General features: G+C 33.4%; 1 protein-coding gene and 1 pseudogene across 10 annotated transcripts in view; both read left to right on the forward strand.

Moving 5' to 3' along the window:
- Erbin (erbb2 interacting protein) overlaps positions 1-19,719 on the forward strand; it is a 128,946-nt gene extending 109,227 nt beyond the window's left edge. For 2 of the 10 annotated variants that reach the window (XM_070031252.1, XM_070031251.1), the window contains exons 22-27: positions 7,711-7,854; positions 10,659-10,778; positions 14,081-14,287; positions 15,612-15,704; positions 16,400-16,474; positions 17,709-19,719. In XM_070031252.1, the coding sequence (XP_069887353.1) occupies positions 7,711-7,854; positions 10,659-10,778; positions 14,081-14,287; positions 15,612-15,704; positions 16,400-16,474; positions 17,709-17,816 (747 nt within the window). In that variant the 3' untranslated portion in view covers positions 17,817-19,719. The remainder of the gene's footprint in view (positions 1-7,710; positions 7,855-10,658; positions 10,779-14,080; positions 14,288-15,611; positions 15,705-16,399; positions 16,475-17,708) is intronic. The other 8 variants (XM_070031259.1, XM_070031257.1, XM_070031253.1 and 5 more) reach the window with 7 other exon arrangements.
- On the forward strand, positions 16,902-17,000 carry LOC138833049 (U6 spliceosomal RNA; annotated as a pseudogene).
- Positions 19,720-20,201: the final 482 nt, after the last annotated feature.

A 20,201-nucleotide genomic window follows, 5' to 3' on the forward strand; every position in this document is an offset into this window, starting at 1 on the left:
TTACTATGTAGTGTTTCTAGTGGTTATATCCTCACTTTATATCTTTATGTGTATACCTTTTAGATTTACTCACATACATATCTACCTCTGTTCAGAATTTTTCTTACCTGACTGCCAATAATTATTGATAATGTAAGTATTATATATAGCATAATAAAAATAGTTTACTGTATAATTAACAAAATACCAGGAAACCCTTGCAAGTGTACATTTTTCATCTAAGATTTTTTTTGTCCCACGTTAAATGAACTAACATTGTCACTGACACAGATGACTCTGGCATGGCATTTATTCTTGACTTCTCTGATCTGCATTTCTGATACACTTGAACTCAGATGAGTATTTTATGGCTCTGTGCAGTTGGTAAATGCTTATGCTCACTGTATAACTTTATATGTAGATCTTTATCTTTCAAAAGAGTTAAAAGAATAGTTTATAAAATTGCTATTATAATAGTGATAGGACCCAAATATGGAAAAAAATTAAGATTTAGCTTTATATCTCTCAGTGGGTTTTACTCAAGAATTATCTTTCCTGTGTTTATTTTTTCCTATGTTTATTCTCTATTACTTTCCCTTGTTTAGTTTCTATTAAACAGTATTTTTTTTTAAAAAAAATCCTTAATTGCCTATCAGTTGAATAATTCTAGCCTGTGATTGTTAGCTCTTTTCAGTGAGGTTCTCAACTTTGAGCAGCTGGACATCTGCTGCTTCATTCCCATCTGTTTGTTTTGTTTCAGCTACAACTGTACATACGGCTGAGGCTATTGAACATAGTTCTATTTTATAAGTAAACTGATGATTGCAGTATGCACCTGGATTTTAGGGGGAAGAGGATATAGTTAAAGAAATGGAGTTATGAAACTGCTAAGTGATTCATTTAAGAAATGAAATGTGAACTGTTCAAATAGAGTTGAGAAACTGGAATGAGTTCAAGAGACAGTTCTGAAACAGACTTTATCAGAGTTTACTTCTGTTTAAATATTCATATATTGAGTCATTGGAGTGAAGGGATAAAGCTTGAGATTTGTACCTTGAATAACTGATTACTAGAAATGCCATTATTACTGGACATAGAGAAGGAGTTATAGATTTAGAGGAAGAGATTTTTTTTGATGTACAGTTTCTTGGAGAACATAGGATAGTAGTTTTCGGGTTGTATACTTACTTAGAGGTAAGAATTCAGTGAAACTAAGAGAGGCCTTCAGAGAAAAACAAGGAAAACTGTCTGAACACAAATCTGCAGCCGACAGGCTAACTCCCTATTTCTAAACATACATACATGATACTCTTTCCCATAATGTGGTTGCCAAGCCATTGACTTCTCAGATTGCCAGTTGAGTATTTTGTCATATCGTCCAGCTTATTTCCAGTAAATATGTTGAATATGTGTTGCTTTTAAGAGCTCTGCCATATTTTTTCTAGTTTATTTTCTCCAGTTTTTTAGTAAACTGATTTTTTTAATGTTTTATTCTCTCTGGTCTTAACGTTTACATATGAGACTGCTTATGTAAAAATTTTATCTTCAGGTATATTATAAAAAAATTGATGTTCCACAATTTAAAATAATTGTGTTAACTCTTTAAATTAAAAAAAAACTTTAAAAAAAAGAACTAGCCATTTTCTTGTATAGGATTTACATAGCATAACTGTTCAGAAATCTTTCTGTGTTACAGTTTGATCTTATGATATGGACCAAATATTCCCATTTATCAGAGTTAATATCCCAGATAAACAGGGAATTAAAAGCCAGGTGTAGCCAGGTACTTAAAATATTGTTACCTGTTCAGCCACAAAGTGCAACTCCTTCCATAAAGTAACAGAGTTCATCCATTAGTTCAACAATTGTACTAATGGAAGCACAATAAGTTACATGCCTAATGACTTATTTTTAAATTTACATGTACTTAAAATTAAGTAAGTATACATATGTAAATGCATGTGAGTATAACCAAGAAATATCAATTAAATTTTTCTCTTTATTTGTTCATACATTATAGCATAACATTTTCTTACAAGAAATGAAAGCAACCCATCAGAAGATATCAAAGGTTATTTTTTAAAGGAAGCACTCAGATACTAAAAAACTTCATGAAGAAAATAGTTACTCTCTGGGAGAAAATGAGGGAAGGGGGTGACACTGTTCAAAAAGAAATGTTCATTACCTGACTTACGTAACTATAACCCTTCTGTACATCTCCTTTACAATAAAAAAAAAGTTATTCTCCTAAAGTTTCCTGTTAGGTAGATATTAATAAAATCTATAATCCATTGTTGTTTTTTAAAAGAACTATGTTTAATGCATAGTAAGCTAATTGAAAAGTAAACTTAGATTTCCCTTACCTTGCTTCATCTATAAAATAGGTACAAAGCAAGGGCTACTCTAGAATTGTTATTAAAAATTAAGTTAGCTAATAGATAGAATAGTATCTGTTATATATGATAGTGATTGTTACTATCATTTTCTTTTTATATAGCATATGTATGTAATAGTATTGGTCATTGCTACTGAAAAAGTCTTTATTATGAAAGACTATAGATGTGCATATTTTTTAGTATAATTATTCTTTTTAGTTGTAGAAAGGAGCTGCCTTTTAACAAAGCAGTTTATGAACACAATATATCTTGATCAATGTCACCCCTTTCAATATACTCACTCAACCCTCACCTACCCACTCTTTCCCTTACTCTTCTTAAATTTCTAGTTAGATAAATTGGAGTCTTGTCCCTTGGATTCTTCTCTTCATTTGTTTATCCCTTCCCCCTTGACCATACCCCACCCCTCTCAAGTACTCACTTCCTTTGTTTTATTTTGCTGAATTTTGATTTTTGCTTTCTAAGGAATTACACTATTTGAGATGTCTCTTGAACCTGCTGTATTTCAGTGTATACATTTGTATACACTTGCATGCCACCCAATATATTTACTTAAGCGTTTGTAAGCTAAATTTGGCTTCCCTATATGAGGGGAAATACACATCCTTTGTCTCTCTGGGCTTGACTATTTTGCTTACCATAGTTTTTTCCAAGTCTTTACAAATAGTGCAATATCAGGCTGGGAATGTGGCTCAGTGATAGAATAGAGTACTTGCCTCACATACATGAAGCCCTGGGTTCAATTCCTCAGTACCACATACACAGAAAAAGCTAGTAGTAGCACTGTGGCTCAAGTGGTAGAGTGCTAGCCTTGAGCAATAGAAGCTCAGAGACAGTGCCCAAGCCCAGAGTTCAAGCCCCAGGATTAGCAAAAAGAAAACACAGAAAACAAATAGTGCAATACCATTCTTTCATACACACTCTTAGTATATGAATATGTATATACACACACATACATACACACAAAATGGAATTTTTTTTTGGGGGGGGGGTCCGGTCATGGGGCCTGGACTCTGGGCCTGGGCGCTGTCCCTCAGCTCTTCAGCTCAAGGCTGGCACTCTACCACTTGAGCCACAGTGCCACTTCTGGCTTTTTTCTTTTTGCTTATGTGGTGCTGAGGAATCGAACCCAGAGCCTCAGGCATGCAAGGCAAGTGCTCTACCACTGAGCCACCTTCCCAGCCCAATATATAGTGTGTGTATATATTGGGGGGAGGACATTTTCTTGATTAATTTGTCCATTGAGGGACATCTAGGCTGATTCTATACCTTGGCTATGGTAAATAGTGCTGCAATAAACATGGCTTCATAATACTGTAAACTATTTTAAAAGTCAGCCAATTAAAATTGTTTTCATTTAGAATACCAAAATAGTTTTTTGATAGGTTGTGTTATGCTGCTTAAACAATTGTTTTAATTAAAAGTTAAAAAAATTATGTCAGGTATTGGTGGCTCATGCCTATAAGCTACTCACAAGGCTGATATCCAAGGATTGGGGTTCAAAGCTAGCCCAGGCAGGAAAGTCCATGATAATTTTACCTCTAATTAAGCACCAAAAAAGCCAGAAGTGTAGCTGTGACTTAAGAAGTAGAACACTAGCCTTGAGCATAAAAGCTGAGGCAGGCCCTGGGTTCAAGTCCAGAACTAACACCAAAAAAATTAAAAACCAAATATGATATTTCTCTTGTTACTTTAACATTTTTGTATGATATATGAAGTGAATGGAACAACTTTAAAAGCCCAAAAGGAAAATTTCAGTTGAACAGTGTAAACATGAGGAGAGCCACTTCATTTTCTGAACTGATAATTGACGTGATAGCAGATTTATTTTAGGATATTTCAGGCAAAAGTGTTCCAGATGAGCTGGTAAGAGTTAGTTTAGGAAATAAGTTCAGTCATGAACTGCCAAATAATATATGCCTTGGCTAGGATTGTGGCTGAAATTGGAAATTAATCTGAAAGACTGATAAAGTGTTTTACAATTGTGGGGATTGTGTGAAATAAAGGATTCAAGAAACAGTGAGGTTTCTGGTTTCTGGTCATAAATGTTATTTTTTAGAAGTATTAGTAGTAGAGAGATTGTAATCTTTGAAGTAATGTAGTAGAGTGGAAAGATTTAGCAAAAGGAAAGGTAATTGGTTTTAACGTGATAATAGGGTATACAAAGAGCTTGGAACACAAAGTAAAATTAGAGTTAATGACTTAAATTAGAGATCTAAACTGGGCACAGTGGCTTAAACCTGTAACTAGCTACTTGGGAGGTAGGTATCCTGAGATTGCAATCTGAACAGAAAAGTTCATGAGATTCTATATCAACCAGTGGCCAGGTACTATGGTTTGTGCTTTTCATCTCCAGAGAAAAGGAGAAGCACAAGTAATAGGATCACAACTCAGGCTTGCCGAGGCTGAAAGTAAGACCTTGGCCTCAAAAATTACCAATGGAGGGTCTGGGAAAGTGACTCAGTGGTAGAGCGCTTGCCTTGCATGCATGAAGCCCTGGGTTCGATTCCTCAGCACCACATAAGAAAAAAGAAAAAAGCCGGAAGTGGCACTGTGGCTCAAGTGGTAGAGTGCTAGCCTTGAGCTGAAGAGCTGAGGGACAGCGCCCAGGCCCAGAGTTCAGGCCCCACTACCGGACCCAAAAAAAAAAAAATTACCAATGGAAAAAGGTGCTGAAGGCATGGTTTAACTGGTAGAGCTTCTGCTTGGCAAGTGAGAGACCTTGACTTCAAGTTAATTACTAGCAACAAAATATATATGCATGTATATTTGTTTAATTTGAAATTTGTAGTGGTACTAGAGACATTATTCCACATGTATACATATGTGAGGTTTATCCAACATCTTCCATCTTTATCCCCAGATAATTTGCTGCCAGGAATTTCTTCATTGATGGTATAGACCACCAAACATTTGTGTGTAGATTTTTATGTTTTTTCCTTTAATTTAGATGAGTGGTTCTTATATTTTACCATGGAGATTCTAGGGATTTTGGAGATTTTTAAAGATTATTTTTGACCATTTTGTGGGTTTTTTTGCACTTAGTTTGAAAACTTGATCCTGTAATGTTATATGTGGTCGTTTTTATTGAGGATAATTTAGTACTATTTGACATCCTCCTCCTAAAAGTCTCATTCAATAAATAACTTAGAATTCTTAATACTGAAGCATAATTTGAGTAATTTACATAATAAAAATTAATCTTACATTTTAATTCTATTTCTGTAAGTCCCCAATGCAATTTAAACAGATACTTTCTTGTATTCAAAAATTTCTAAATATGATTTTAGAAGTTTGCTTTTTCTGTATTCTTTTTTGCTGCTATTCATAAAATATAGGAATCATAAACATTGAAAGCACTACATAAATATATTACCAATTAGGAACTTTAGCAGCACATGATTTATATGGATCATTATTTATTGCCTACATGCACATAGACAGATGGACATAGGTGTACACAGCATAGCTCTGACAGACTAGGCATTTTAATTTTTTCCCCCGGAGATTTTACAGTGCCTACCCTACTTTGTAAGGTAACTCCTGAAATTAAAATTTAGTACTTTGAACAGTTCTTTGCATAGTAAAGTTTAGTAATATGAGATATTTTATTGAAAGTTAGTTTTAAGACTTTTTAGTAGCAACCTACTTATTCTTCTCCAATAAAAACTTTGAATCCAAACACAGACCTTTCCTTGAAAATCTCATGACTTAATTAAAATAGTAAGCAAAATTTGAAAAGAAATAGCTTTTTTAATCACAAAGTTGAATTGCTGCACTTGATAATCTTCTTTCATTTATAAAAACCCAGATACAAACCTCTTTTAAACTATAATGTGAGTAATATATGATAAATTGCCATGTTCACTTTTTTTTAATACTGATAATCAAACATAGGGACTTGCTTATACTGAGCATAACCCCAAATCCTGTCCAACACTAATCACTTACTGTAAATCCTTCAGCATAACGGACAACATCACCCAGAATATCTTGCTTAGCATTTCATAGAACTCTGTACTTTGTTACAAGGAGTGCAATTTTACATGGATGATGTCTGTGTACAACCCCGAATTCCGTATGAGGTCTGCGTTAAGCCTTATTATTAGCTCAATATTTACAGTAAGCTCACATATGTTTAGAGATGACAGGAAAAGCTTTGTTCCAAGATCGGCATATATTAAAAGGCTCCTACCACCCAACACATTAATGCTCTGTGTTTACATATATTTATGTGCATACATAAGGATTTCTCTATTTTCATATCTGATCAAATGTTTGTAAAAAAAAAAAACAAACCTGAAATTTCTCTGTAAAATCCTTATTCTTGGAGAAATGGTTTGAGAACATGTAACCTCAATGTTTAGTTTTTCAATTAGCTATTACCTTAGAAACCACAAAATGACTAAAAAGTACATAGTACTTTTATAGCTCTTTCTGAAATCCTGTGCTTTTTCTTGTATTAGAGAAGGTATATATTATCTAATACTAATATGTAATTGCTTGTTAAGAAATTTTAATAACAAACTATGGCAAAAATTTAGTTTCCCCAGTTTGACCCAGTTCTTAATACTCAGGGATGTGACTAAAAGCATCCACATGAAAGAACAGCAAGCACTTAACAAGTTTGGGGATAAATAAGTAGGAACAATGAGAATCTCGACTTCAGTTTGGGGTTACTGGCTAGGGTATTCATGTAAACCCAGGATGGGAGATTGCAACACTACCTCTCCTTTAATGTGTTTTTATCTGAAGGACAAATAATTCACTACACATGCATTTTCTACATTTCTTTCTAAGTGTGGGGGATAATTTTTAATTTCAGTGAGCCATTAGTCCATTAGTCTTGTATTTTTTACCAATATATTTTGTTAGTAGTATGTATACTTACATGCTCAAGTTACTTGGACAAAATTTATATAAAATGAAATTGAGTCTATAGAAGTGTATTGGACTTAGTTACTGGTTGGTAAAATTATTCTTACATAGAGAAAATAGTTCAGGTATTGCTGGGTATGTCACTTTGTTTCCTGTCATGTTAGGAGTAAAGGAAAGAATATTACTTAATAAATTAAAGCAAATGTGTGTACATACTTTCTTCCTCAATGCTTAAACATGTGAATGGTTGTATTTACATGTAATTTATGTATGTGTGTGTTGTCATGTAATGTATGGCAAGTAGTGCCAGTTTCAGTGGCTCAGAAAGTTGTGTTGCATGATTATTTCCATGTGGTATTGCGTGGGGATACTTATAAGTAAATCTGCATACATAACATGTCTTGTGGATTTTGCATGCTACACTAATCTCTGTTAACTCTATCCCCTCTTTATTCAGAGCATGCTGTCAAGGTCCTTTAATTCCAATTTTACTGCTGTAAGCAGCTGTCACTATGGCAGCTCTAGGGATCTGCATGGCAGCCAGGGCAGTCTTGCCTTGAGTGTTGCAGACGGAAGAGGTTCTGGTGGGCACATTTTTCGAGTGAGTACCTACAGTAGACCAGTACTTGTAGAACATAGACGAGAAAACTAAAATATTCAAATGCCTTAACATTTTCAGAAAAAAAAAGTGCTCTGTTGGTTAGAAATTTTCATTTCCTCTGAGTTCTTTCATGGCTTAGTTCTAGAACTTGATCTTCAAGTATGGTTTATTTCTGTTGAGTTCTGATTTAGTTCAAACCTTTATTTCCTCAGTTTCTCCCATCAGAAGCTAATGATGTAGTCAATTCTTGTTCATTTATGCAAAAAGAGGTAAACAGTAGGAATAACTACTTGAAATGTTTTTAAAGACGATTCTTTACAGTGTTTTTAATCTTAGTGTTAAAATCAGTTTGCTTTTCCAAACTCATGGTTATAGGACTATTTTATATGTAATCCACAGCTTTTGTAAGGAGGATATTTTTTTAACAGTACTACAGTTTAAACTCAGAATCTGGGCACTGTCCCTTAGCTTTTCTGCTCAAAGCTGACATTCTACCACTTGAGCCACTGCTCAGGCTGGCTTTGAAACTTGTTCATCAGATCTCAGCCTCTTGAGTAGCTAGTACTTATAGGCATGAATCACCAGCATCCAGCTAAGGAGGAATAAGTTTTTGTTTGTCATTCCCTTTCTGGCCCCCTCTTTTCCCTCTAAGGAAAAAAAAAAGTGAAAGCAAAGCAAAGACCCCACCAACAACAGTAACAAGAAAAAAAACCGTGTTTGCATTTCCTTGGAGTTCATTTTAATAAATAGTATTTTAAATATTCAGAGAAGTTACACCTTTGGATAAGAAAGAATAATTTTAACTTCATTAATTGAAAAGTTGGCCATTGGAAAGCATTATATATACCTAAGTTTAATCATATTTTGTTGGACATAAATTTCAGACTAGAAATTGTAATAACTATCAGTGGGAAGGCAAATCCTAAATTTCAGACTAGAAATTGTAATAACTATCAGTGGGAAGGCAAATCCTAAATGCTTCATTGTTCACATTTCATCCTTAATCATGACAGATTTACTGTTCTAATGAAAGTAAAGGGTAAGTCAAAAGGATGTCCCCCTACCATGAAGAACAGAACAACTTCTGTGACTCATTAAAGAATATTTTCATGAGAACTTAGTGGTAATACCGTCTCTAGACAATTTTTTTTATCCTGGAAAAATCTTTCTCTTATTTCACTCTCATCATAGTTTTGTTTTTACTTCGCTTCATTGTTCACTTTCTTCTGAGCTCTTCACTTTATTTCTGAGCACCCACCCCATCTTAAATGCGTCTCTGGCTTTACTCTGTTATGTTTTAGAGTAAGAGTCCATTCATGAATTTAGTTTACTTTGCATTCACCAGGTCTGGTCTTGTTCTGTCCTGTCACCTGCTATCATTTGTTTTCTATGCTTACAACAGCAGCAGTCATTTTGAAACTTCTCAACTTAAATAAAGGAGGGATAAAAGAGTGATAGTTATTCAAGCTTCATCTCAAAAGAGTCCATGTGGTACAGCCAGTCACTTTTTATTAATTCAGGGGTAATCATTGCCACTGATAGCTGTGTGGAACAATTGTTCTTTCCAAATTATTTCACATTTGTGCTTAGTTTTCTTAAATTCAGCGTCTGAGTCTATAATATTATATGTTTTCATTCATGATATGCTTGTTTTTTTGAAAATGTTGATAAACATAGTTACACATTCAGGCTTGAGTTCAAATTTAAGCTGTGGCCTAAGTTGTTATCCTGAAATCATATTGCAAGAAGAGAGAAGAAGGAAAATGAAATATATTCCGAATACATGAAATTAGATCAAACCATATCCAAAAAATACTAAGCCATAGATTGAAGTAATTACTAATTACATGTGATAGATCTAATGCAAATACAGTTTCTTTTAAGATTAAATTCTAAATTCTTACATTTTCTATAGTATAACATTATGTGGAATTCAGGTTATTTTCAGGTATGACGTAGTTTACATTTCTTTGTAAAAATACAATCTGTTCTGTTTTCTAAGCTATGTATGCATAATAGAACTGATAGTCAAAAATACAGATCATGTATTTTCCAGTAGATTTGTCAAAAGAAAGACTCAGAGTTGATATATTGGATCTCATCTTTCTATCTTTAAAGCATTTGGGAGGGTAAATTGTATATTATTTGGTAAATGAAGATAGGAGCTAATTCATTTTAAAACATTTCTCCAAATCAGTGCTTTTAAAATACTGGACTAATGTTAATGTGACAGAATTAAGATACACCAAGTTTTATAGAACCATAAGCTTATTGATAGTGCTCACCACTGTAATTTCTTAATTCTATATGCTTCTATGCTGTCAGAAAAGACAACGGTAAATTTTAGTGTTCAATGGGAATATATTAGTTGCTCGTGAATATTGAGTGTTAGGACCAGATATGACAGCTTATGCCTCTTATCCCAGCTTTTAGAGACGGAGAGCTAGAGGATTGTGGTTTAAGTGAGCAAGACCCTATCTCAAGCTATAACCCCAACTATTAGCAGTTGTAGATAGGAGGATAATGGTTTGGGCTGGGGTCCAGCAAAAACATAAGGCCCGATCTAAAAAAAGCAAAAATTATCTAGGGCATGGCTTAAGTGATAGATTATCTACATAGCTTGGAAGAAGTTAAAGGTACTAACTTTAGATAGCAGTGATGATTGTACCCTGATTTGGGTCTGCCTCTTTATACTGCCTAGCAATATTTTTTTCCTAATCACCTTTCAGGCATCATCATTATTTTGGTTTTACATCACAAAGAGTATTATCATTTGTTTACTTTTTATTTCCTCTACATTGAAGCATCCTCAGCCATCCAGTCCAGGAGATCCTTGCCAAGATGATATGTTCATTTCAGGACAGCAGAACTACTCATCAGCTTCACTTAGTCACAAAGATGTTCTTCCAGACAGCTTGATGAAAGTAGGTGCTTAGGAAATACATGCAGATGTATCTGGGAGATTACTGTTACTTTGTGCTTTTCAGCTAGAAATCTTATACACGGTTTAATTAATTGCATAAGAGCTTTCCTACTCTAGTTAGTACAGCTTACTTAAAAAGAATTCAGAGCTAAGTACCAGTGGTTCAAGACTGTAATCTTAGCTACTCAGGAGGCTGAAATCTGAAGATCAAGGTTTGTAGCCAGCCTAGTCAGGAAAAGTCCCTGAGGCTGTTACCTCTAATCACCAAAAGGTCAGGAGTGGAGCAGTGGCTAGAGTGCTAGCCTTGAGCAAAAAATCCCTGGGACAGCATCTAGGTCCTGAGTTTAAGCCCCAGGACTACAACCAAAAAAAAAAAAAAAAAAAAAAAATCACAAGAAAAAAGTAGTATTTGCCTGCCTGCTGCTTCTCAATGTATTTCTCTACACTGGAAAGCCATGTTACTTTTGCCTTTGGATTTCTGTAGAAGCCACTACTTATTATTTCAGTCGAGAACTGTTGTTTTGTTTTTTTATTTGGTTTTTCTTCTTTTTTGCATTCTTGACAGTAAGCCTATTTGGAGAGTTGAAGATAAATTACTCTTAAATGCTTCATTCTTCATTCACTCTTACTATTATTAAATCATTTAAAAATTCTTTGAGCTGGGTGCTGGTAGCTCCTGCCCGTAATCCTAGGTACTCAGGAGGTTAACATCTAAGGATCACAGTTCAAAGCCAGCCCAAGCAGGAAAGGCTGTGAAACTCTTATCTCCAATAAACCACCTAAAAATAGTAAGTGGAACTGTGGCTCTAAGTGGTAGACTGCTATCCTTGAGCAAAAATTCTCAGGGACAGCACCCAGGTCCTGAGTTCAAGCCCATGACCAAAAAAAAAAAAAATTGAATATGGTTAAAAATCACCCTGAAAGTCTTTGTTGCAGAATAGGTAATGGTTTTATTCTTTGAACTTTTTGCAAAAACAAGTAGTAATCACATAAAGATTGCTTGTGGCCAATACAGATATATAGTAACCTTCAGAGATACCACTCAGCTATTCTTTCTCATTTTCTAAACTAATTACATGCCACTAATATAGCTAGATATAACTATGAAGGACTTTATTAAAACTTTTATACTGCTCTTGAGGGTAGGCCCTCATACATGCTGTATATTTTATCTCTTTTAATCAGGCACTGCCATGCAGTTTCCCTTTCTTTCCATGTACATTTTGTGGTTTAGGTCACTGAGTTTATCTTTATTCTTTTTTAAAATTTCAAGGCATTTGCTAATCATAGCTTATTAAAATATGTATTCCATGTATTTGTTTAACCCTGACTTAGGTACAACTAAATATGCAGGTGTCAGGTAACCTTAAGAATAGGCTAGGCAACACATAGTATTACATGCCATAATCCCAGCATTCAGGAGGCTGAGAAAGAGGATCAAAAGTTCAAGGCTAGCTTGGGCTACAGAAGAAAATCCAGTGTATTTATCGTTTTTTCATTGTTGTTTTTTAAATAGTGTTCTGGAGATACAACTTAGTAGTAGCATGTTTGTCTAGCCTATGAGAGGCCCTGGGGTTAGGTCTCTAGCACAGCATGTGCACATATACACAAAGGCAGAGGTCACCAGTAATTTCTGATTTTTCTCAGGCAAAGACACTGATTAAACAGTATAAATGTAGAGAAAAACCAACAGTATCTACATACTTGTGATAAATAATAAAGCAACAACACAACGGGTTAATTACTCTTGGCATATTAGTTGCTTTAAGTCAATTTACCAAGTAATAACAACCACCATAATTTATTGCTTTGCTTTTTTTATATATTTTCAAAAATTGTAGGGATAATTCAGCACTTCATTTTGCTTTTTCCTCACCAGGACTTGCTGCAGAGTAATATCCTTGTTCTCAGAGTAATATGCTTGTTCTCAGACCTGTGAACTAAGTTCTTAAATATAACATTAGTGTAATCAAAATGATTACTATCACGATAAATTTTCTTCACTAGAACCAAATTTCTTTTTTATCTTTCAGGAAGATACACATTACAAAGAGCATCCATTTCTGAAACTTTTGTCAAACTGTTCTCCAAGCATTGCTACTTTTGAATGATTTTAGGGAAATGGAGCCCATCTATTTTCCTCATACTTACCTGAAATTTCCTTGTTACCTTTGTGTTAACAACCAACCAGATTGTTTGAAATGAGTGAATAGCTTTAAGCATTTACTTGCTTTGCTGTGCAAAAAAATCTCTCTTCCCACCCTATGGTGGAGTTTGAATTCAGGGCACTTGAGCCACATCTCCGGATCCTTTCTTGCTTTAGTTTGTTTTTCAAGTAAGGTCTCCAGCTTTCCCATAAGTCTGGCCTTAGACCAGAATCCTACTTCTGCCTCCGAAGTAGCTGGGATTACAAGCAAGCTGCCATGTTTGGCTACAGAAATCTTTTTATATGCAAACATTTATAATACAAATACAGCCTATTTTTTCAGCCAAATTCCTCACATTAACAAGAGTTATGAGCTGCATTTCTGTAAGTCATTTTAAGTTTGAATTCAGATTAAATCTATAAAAACTGAATATTAAAGATAGTCTGTTAACAACAAAGTAGTAGTCTCAATTTTTGTTTATCTTATGAAAATTAGAGTAGCAGCATTTAAGTTTATGGTTGCTATTCTGTGGAATTAATATTTACAAAGTTAAGATTGCTGATACATGCATATTCACAGATGTAAAGAATAAACCAATTTCTACTACACAGATGACTGGGTTGACTTGTTAATTCTGAAAAGAAAAGAATAATTATGGAAAAATATTTTTAGCTTAGGAAAAAAATTACACCACAAGGTTAATTTATTTCCTGAGGAAAAACATTAAATGCTCCTTTTGCATATGTGTGTCTAGATATAGTAGGAGAAAAGGATACCCTTCTAAGAGGCTCAATTAATTAACAAAATTTTGGCTTCCTATTTGCTATTTAACATTTGGTAATTGTAAGAGGGATATTTATATTTCACATAATTTAAAATGTAAATATGACTTTTTGTTTAAAGAATGAAAGAATATAAGATTTCTAAAATGTATATAGATGAGCTTAAAAGAATGAATTAGCCAGCACTCAAGCAAGAATTAAGACACTGTGTTCCTTTAAGGTTTAAAAATAGAGGAAACTAATCCGTGGCATGTTTCTGTATGATTTAGAATGTAAAACTGTAGTGATCTTTGTAATACTCCCTAAAGAAAACCCAAGTATTTGTAGTAATACTTCACTATTGGTCATTTTAAGATACTTCATGTTTTTCTTAGATGCCTTTGAGTAATGGACAGATGGGCCAGCCTCTCAGGGCTCAGGCAAATTATAGTCAAATCCATCATCCCCCTCAGGCATCTGTGGCAAGGCATCCCTCTAGAGAACAACTAATTGATTATTTGATGCTGAAAGTGGCCCACCAGCCTCCATATGCACAGCCCCATTGTTCTCCTAGACAAGGCCATGAACTGGCAAAGCAAGAGGTAAGAATAATCAAGACTGTTTGAAATTGAGACAAAGCTTTCCTTGTGTTTTTACAGGTTAATTATTAGTAATAAATTCATACAGAGTTTTAACATTTTTACCTCTTTGTTTAAAGTTTGAGTTTTCTGTTAAATTTATAGTGTTAAATTGTAGTTTTTAATTTGACTTTATGAACATATTATTTAGGATTTAATATTTTTGCCATAATTTTTACTTTTTTGTTTGAGACTGGAACTCAAACTTGATAACTGATGCTTTTGCTCATTTGTTGGTGCTCTACCTACCTGAGCCTTGCCTCCAACCCCATGGGTATTATTTTTAACTCTTAAGGCAATTGATTTTCAAAATTGGTTGATGATAGCCCTTTCTCAGGAATATAAATAATACACTATAAAACTGAAATGGCATATTTATTTCATGTCAGTCTTCTCAGATTTTGAAATTTGACTGTAGTTTCTAAATTACTGAGTATTTAATTTTTAAAATGTATGGGCTTATATATCTTGTTATATCACTTATATGTCATTTTTATATCTTGTTAGCTTATTAGAAGTTTGCTTAGAGATAAGTTGCGTTATTTTAGTTGAATTTCTGGTAAAAGATTTTGTAAAAAGAATTTAGTTTTTGAATCTGAGCATAGTGTATATATTAGCTAAACATATATCTATAATTTTCAGCATTGAGATGGCTGAAGCAGAGGCCAGCTTTGAGCTATTCCAAGAGTTCCACACTAACCTGGTATACATAAACAAGACCTTGTCTCAAAGAAAAAAAAAAGTTTTTGCACCTTCTTTTACAGCAGTTAAATAGTATTACCAATTGATAAGTTAAAAAAAATCCCAACTCCTTTGAAGCATATAAATAGAATAAGGAAATGAAGAGTCACTATAAAAAGAAATTAAGGGATTTTTTAAGCTATTTTACAAACCAAGCCAGGAAGAATAAAATATTGTGTAATTTAGATGTTCCACAAATGGAAAGTGAAAATACTATATATTTTCTGAATGTATGCACCATGTCATGAAATTCATAATGTCTAAAAAGTAAAATAAAGTTGACATTGTTGATTCACTAGTCTCATAAAATAAGCAATGAAGTTAGGAGCCATGCTTTATAATCCCACTGTGCCTTTAACTCACTAACTCATTAACATAATATTCTGTGTTGTAGTTTCCCTTCATCTGCCCAAATGTTTATTTTTGATGAATCCTTACATACCCTTTTCCTTAAACTTAATTCATCCTGATCAATATTTAAATATGGATGTTGTCATGTAAATATTTCTGAAATAGTAAAGTTTCCTTTATTTTCATATTACATCAGATTCGTGTAAGAATAGAAAAAGATCCAGAACTTGGATTTAGCATATCAGGAGGTGTTGGGGGTAGAGGAAACCCGTTCAAACCTGAGGATGATGTAAGTTTTAATTATATATTCTAGAACAATTAAAAGTTTTGTTTATTTCATTCTTATATGTAATAGAAAATTCAGTGAATATTTATGTAAATCTATATAGCTATTAATTTTTGCTGCCTTCTTTGCTATTAGCTTTCTGTTTTGAAACTTGGTCAGTTTACGTTAATGTTTTAGGAAAATAACCAAAGTTTTAAATATGCATGATGCTACCAGGTGATTGTTAATTTTCTTACTGCTTTTCTCTATATCAAAAGAAGTAATTTCAGCTGGATACCAGTGGCTTATTCCTGTAATCCTAGTTACTTAGGAGACTGAGATCTATGATCATGGTTTAAAGCCTGCCTGGGAGACTTTATCTCTAATTAGTCAGTGAAATGCCAAAAGTGGAGCTGTGGCTTAAGTGGTAGAGTTGACAGTCTTAACTTTTCAAAAGCTTAGAGAATTGCAATGCCCAGGCCAAGATCAAACCCCAGTACTCTGATGCATATGCATGCTTGTTGCGGGAATGTTATATGTGTGGGCACACACACACAAAGTAATTTCGTCACTTTACCAGAAATCCCTAAAGTCAGAATTATTATAAGCAAAAACTACTTTAGGTTGTTTCAGTGTTACTCAAAGATGTCAGGGAGACAGCTTGTTTAACATGGCTAGACTTGTTATTTTAAATTACCTTGTTTTTGTTGTTATTAAAGGGAATATTTGTAACAAGGGTACAGCCTGAGGGACCAGCATCAAAATTACTGCAACCAGGTGATAAAATTATTCAGGTAATTAATGTAAATGTTTCTTTTTTTTCATTTTCAATTCTTCCTAATGTTTTTGTAGCTTAAACTATTTCCATATTATACCTTGCAAGTCATACTTATGTCTCATACAGCATTTTGTTTTTAAGTTCCAAAATGTTAATTTTTACTAGTTTAGAACTCGAAGTACTACTTCTTGGAGACAGGCTATCATGTCAAAGTGGAAAGGAATATCTAAGAAATGGTTTTTCTTTCCCATGTCCCCTTTTTTTCTTTATCCCTTGAACAACTCATTTTACCTAAACACGTGTGTTATAGAAAGAAAAGCCTTAGTCACAAATGCATCTCCTTCTCTATCCCTACCTTCACTGTTGTTGGCTCAGATAACAATGAAATGAACCTTCAAATCAAAAATGACAAAGACATTAGAGTTCAGTAGTTGAAATTTAGTGCTCACTAGAATGTTGCATATACTAAAATTGGGGTGATGCAGAGGAGATTAACATGACCTCTGTGCAAAGATGACATACAAATTCAGGAAATAGTTTTTAGAAAAATAAACGTATAATTTTAATTTCAAGCTCAGTGAAAATTTGTATAACAATATAACCAACACTTGTCTGTACTTCATTTGACTACCATATTATCTTTAGCATTCTTTTTCTCCTCTCCTTCCCTCTACACCCACACACTTACTCTCAAAGTCATTTATTTTTACAAATCATTTGAGAATTGGTGGTTTCATTTTTGTAACTGAGGTTACTGTTCCTGTCTGTACTTGTGTTTTCTCTTAAATAAGTGGAAAGAATTTTTTAGTGTTATGAAAATCAAAATTTTTAATTCATGTGAAGCACTTAAAACTGTGTCTGGTGCAGAGTAAAACCTTAATAAGTATTAAGACAATGGGAAGAATATGTATGTTCCTGTTGCAGTTTGATCCACCTGGATGCACAGCATGGACATACACAGAGCACCCTGTCTGACAGTCTCTTGGACAAGTGCTCTCTATCATTGACTGGGCAGTATTGTCTGAGAACTTGAACAAAATATGAATTGCTGGGTTCCATCTTCGCAGGTTGTATTTCCTAGGTATAGAATAGGGTATATTAGTCCTCATGCTGTTTTAAATTGCCCAAGTGGTTCTCTTGTATTCTTTTTGCTAAATTTATGAATTACCTAGCAAAAATTTACATGCATGAATGCAAATAAGTGACTGAAAAGTTTTTTTCTAAAAAGCATTTTTCCCTTTTTCTTCTAGGCCAATGGCTACAGTTTTATCAATATTGAACATGGACAAGCAGTATCCTTGCTAAAAACTTTCCAGAATATAGTAGAACTCATCATTGTACGAGAAGTTTCCTCATAAGCACTGTGGAAAAAATGGGGGGATGGACAGCAAGATTTATTGGAAGATACATGCAGGGAAATTAATATTTTGACTATTTTTATATATAAAGAAGAATTCAATTATGTTCAAATTTGTACATTAATGAAATAATGGGTCTTGTGGTTAGAGGGAAAGAACCACTGTACAGAATATAAAGGAGATTGTTGAATTCATACCATGTAAAACTTGTTAGGTTTTTAAACATAGCAATCAAAGCTACAAAAACAAATGTAGGTTGTTTTTGTATAAATTTAGTTTTATTTTTGGATTTCATACACATGACTGAACTGTATGCAAGGCAATAGTTAGCCTTGATTGTAGCCCAGAGACAGATGGCAGAGCTATCTATCTCAGCTTTTATGCCCTTGTTTTTATTCAACTGGTTTTCTGCTGAAACTACTTTTTTTGATGTGGGCAAGAGATGTGAAATGTTGGTTTTTGCTATGTGTATATTGAATTGAAGAATGAGTAGGTGAAGATGGTGCTGGTGGGTTCACTTTCCAAGGCCAGATTAAAAGTTATTTCCTATAAAAATCTGGAAGCGAAGAATGAGACAATAACTGTCTGTTCATGTGTTTATATTAATAGAATAACGCAATAAAATGTCATGTCTTTTTAAAGAGGTAAAAGACAATAATTGCATTTTATGAACTCTACAAGATCTGTTCTTGTCATAGCCACTGACTTTACATTTGCTACTGGTGACTCAATTTTTAATTTTTTAGTTACAGGAAATTTTTAACTCTGCTGTAGCGCATGTTCATGAATTTTCTGTACTATGGAAATCCCCTGATTTTTTTTTTTCTGGCAAATGGTGGTACTTTGCAATCTGTTTTATAATTAGTACTCCATTTTAATCTAATTTATAATTTTTGTTTTAAGCAGAAAATGAAACTAAAACTTTAGGCCAGTTTTAAGACTATGTTGCCTGTGACAGAAAATGTAAGAAAGTTCAGGAATACCTCTTTTGAGTTTTTGGCCTTGTATTGCCTTGGTAAAGTAAAAGGAAACATGGAGCTAGGAAACCAAAGTAAGTTTGTGAAACTGGCACAGTGATAGAGAATTGCTGTGGAAAGTTGTAGAGCAGAAGGATGGGTCTTGAGGCCTACCAGTATCTAACGATGTTCAAATAAAGGGCTGTTCCTACAGGTAACATTAAATGTGAACTCGACACTTCAGAGTCTTTAAAGGGTTTCTAAGTTGTAATTGTTTTACCGCCAACTGCCTTTGTTCCTACTTACTGTAACAAGTATTGAATGATAGAGGTTTATTAATTTTGTTTATCCAAACTATTAAATTTTTTGTTGTATGTAATCAAATAAAATTTGAGTAACATGCAATGGTAAGAATTAATGCATGGTTATTTGGACCAGAAAAATGTGCCATAAAAGACCAATAACTGTTTTAGTTGAGGCTAGTCTGAAATCTTTTATTAAAGCAATATGCAATTATTATGTTCATTTTTAATTTCAAAGAAATATAACAGGAATTTTTAATGTATTATGCTTTCTTTTCAACCTTGATTTAATTAAGACTTACAGGCTAGCTAAAAAACCAACATTAATTTTTGCAAAATTGAGTTGGGTTCAGCTCATTCTTTTAGTCATATTTAGGCAGCACTTTTTAAAAAGATATGTGAACTCAAATACTGCACTTCTTTCAAATGTTAATTGGTTATTGTATTGTATAGTTTTAGTATTTTGATTGAAACCCTTTAACAACTCTTTGTAAATTTTAACTCATTTTAGTTGATTTTCAGTACTATTTACATAGGATTGATTTTTATGGATATAGTAGAAGAAATGTGCTGTATTTTGATAAAATTCACTTGTATGTGTGTTGTAATCTCTAAAATAATGACAAAACAGCTTCTTTATGACAAGTCTTGGTGTTCTCATTATTCTTAGTTTACGTTAAAATACTGATTTTGACATTTAAAATAGTCACCTTGTCCTTTCAGTAATTTCATATTTTCACACAGTTCTTTTCATAAGAATATGTAAAGTGGGTATAATTGGAAAGTTTTAAACTGCTTGACCTTGAACCAGATATATATATTATAATTTTGGAAAAGGAATTATTCCCTACAAGACTGGGCTTTTTTAGTCATCCACCTTTAATTTTAACATATGCATAACATGAAATGCATTAGCATTCTTATGCATTCTAATTTCAAATTTTATGATGTTCTTGCAGCACTTAAAATTGGGTAAGAAATTGGCTACCAAAAGTAGTAATATATATCGTTTAAATATAGCATTTTCAAAGAAGTTTTTCACTTAATTACTAGTTTTCTTCAAGAATACTGGAAAATTAAATTATAAGGAACCTTCATTAAAATTCTTGTTAGAGTAGAAAAATAGT

Source organism: Dipodomys merriami, unplaced genomic scaffold (genome assembly GCF_024711535.1).
Source record: "Dipodomys merriami isolate MVZ:Mamm:240054 unplaced genomic scaffold, mDipMer1.0.p SCAF_20, whole genome shotgun sequence".
Taxonomy (NCBI): Eukaryota; Metazoa; Chordata; class Mammalia; order Rodentia; family Heteromyidae; genus Dipodomys; species Dipodomys merriami.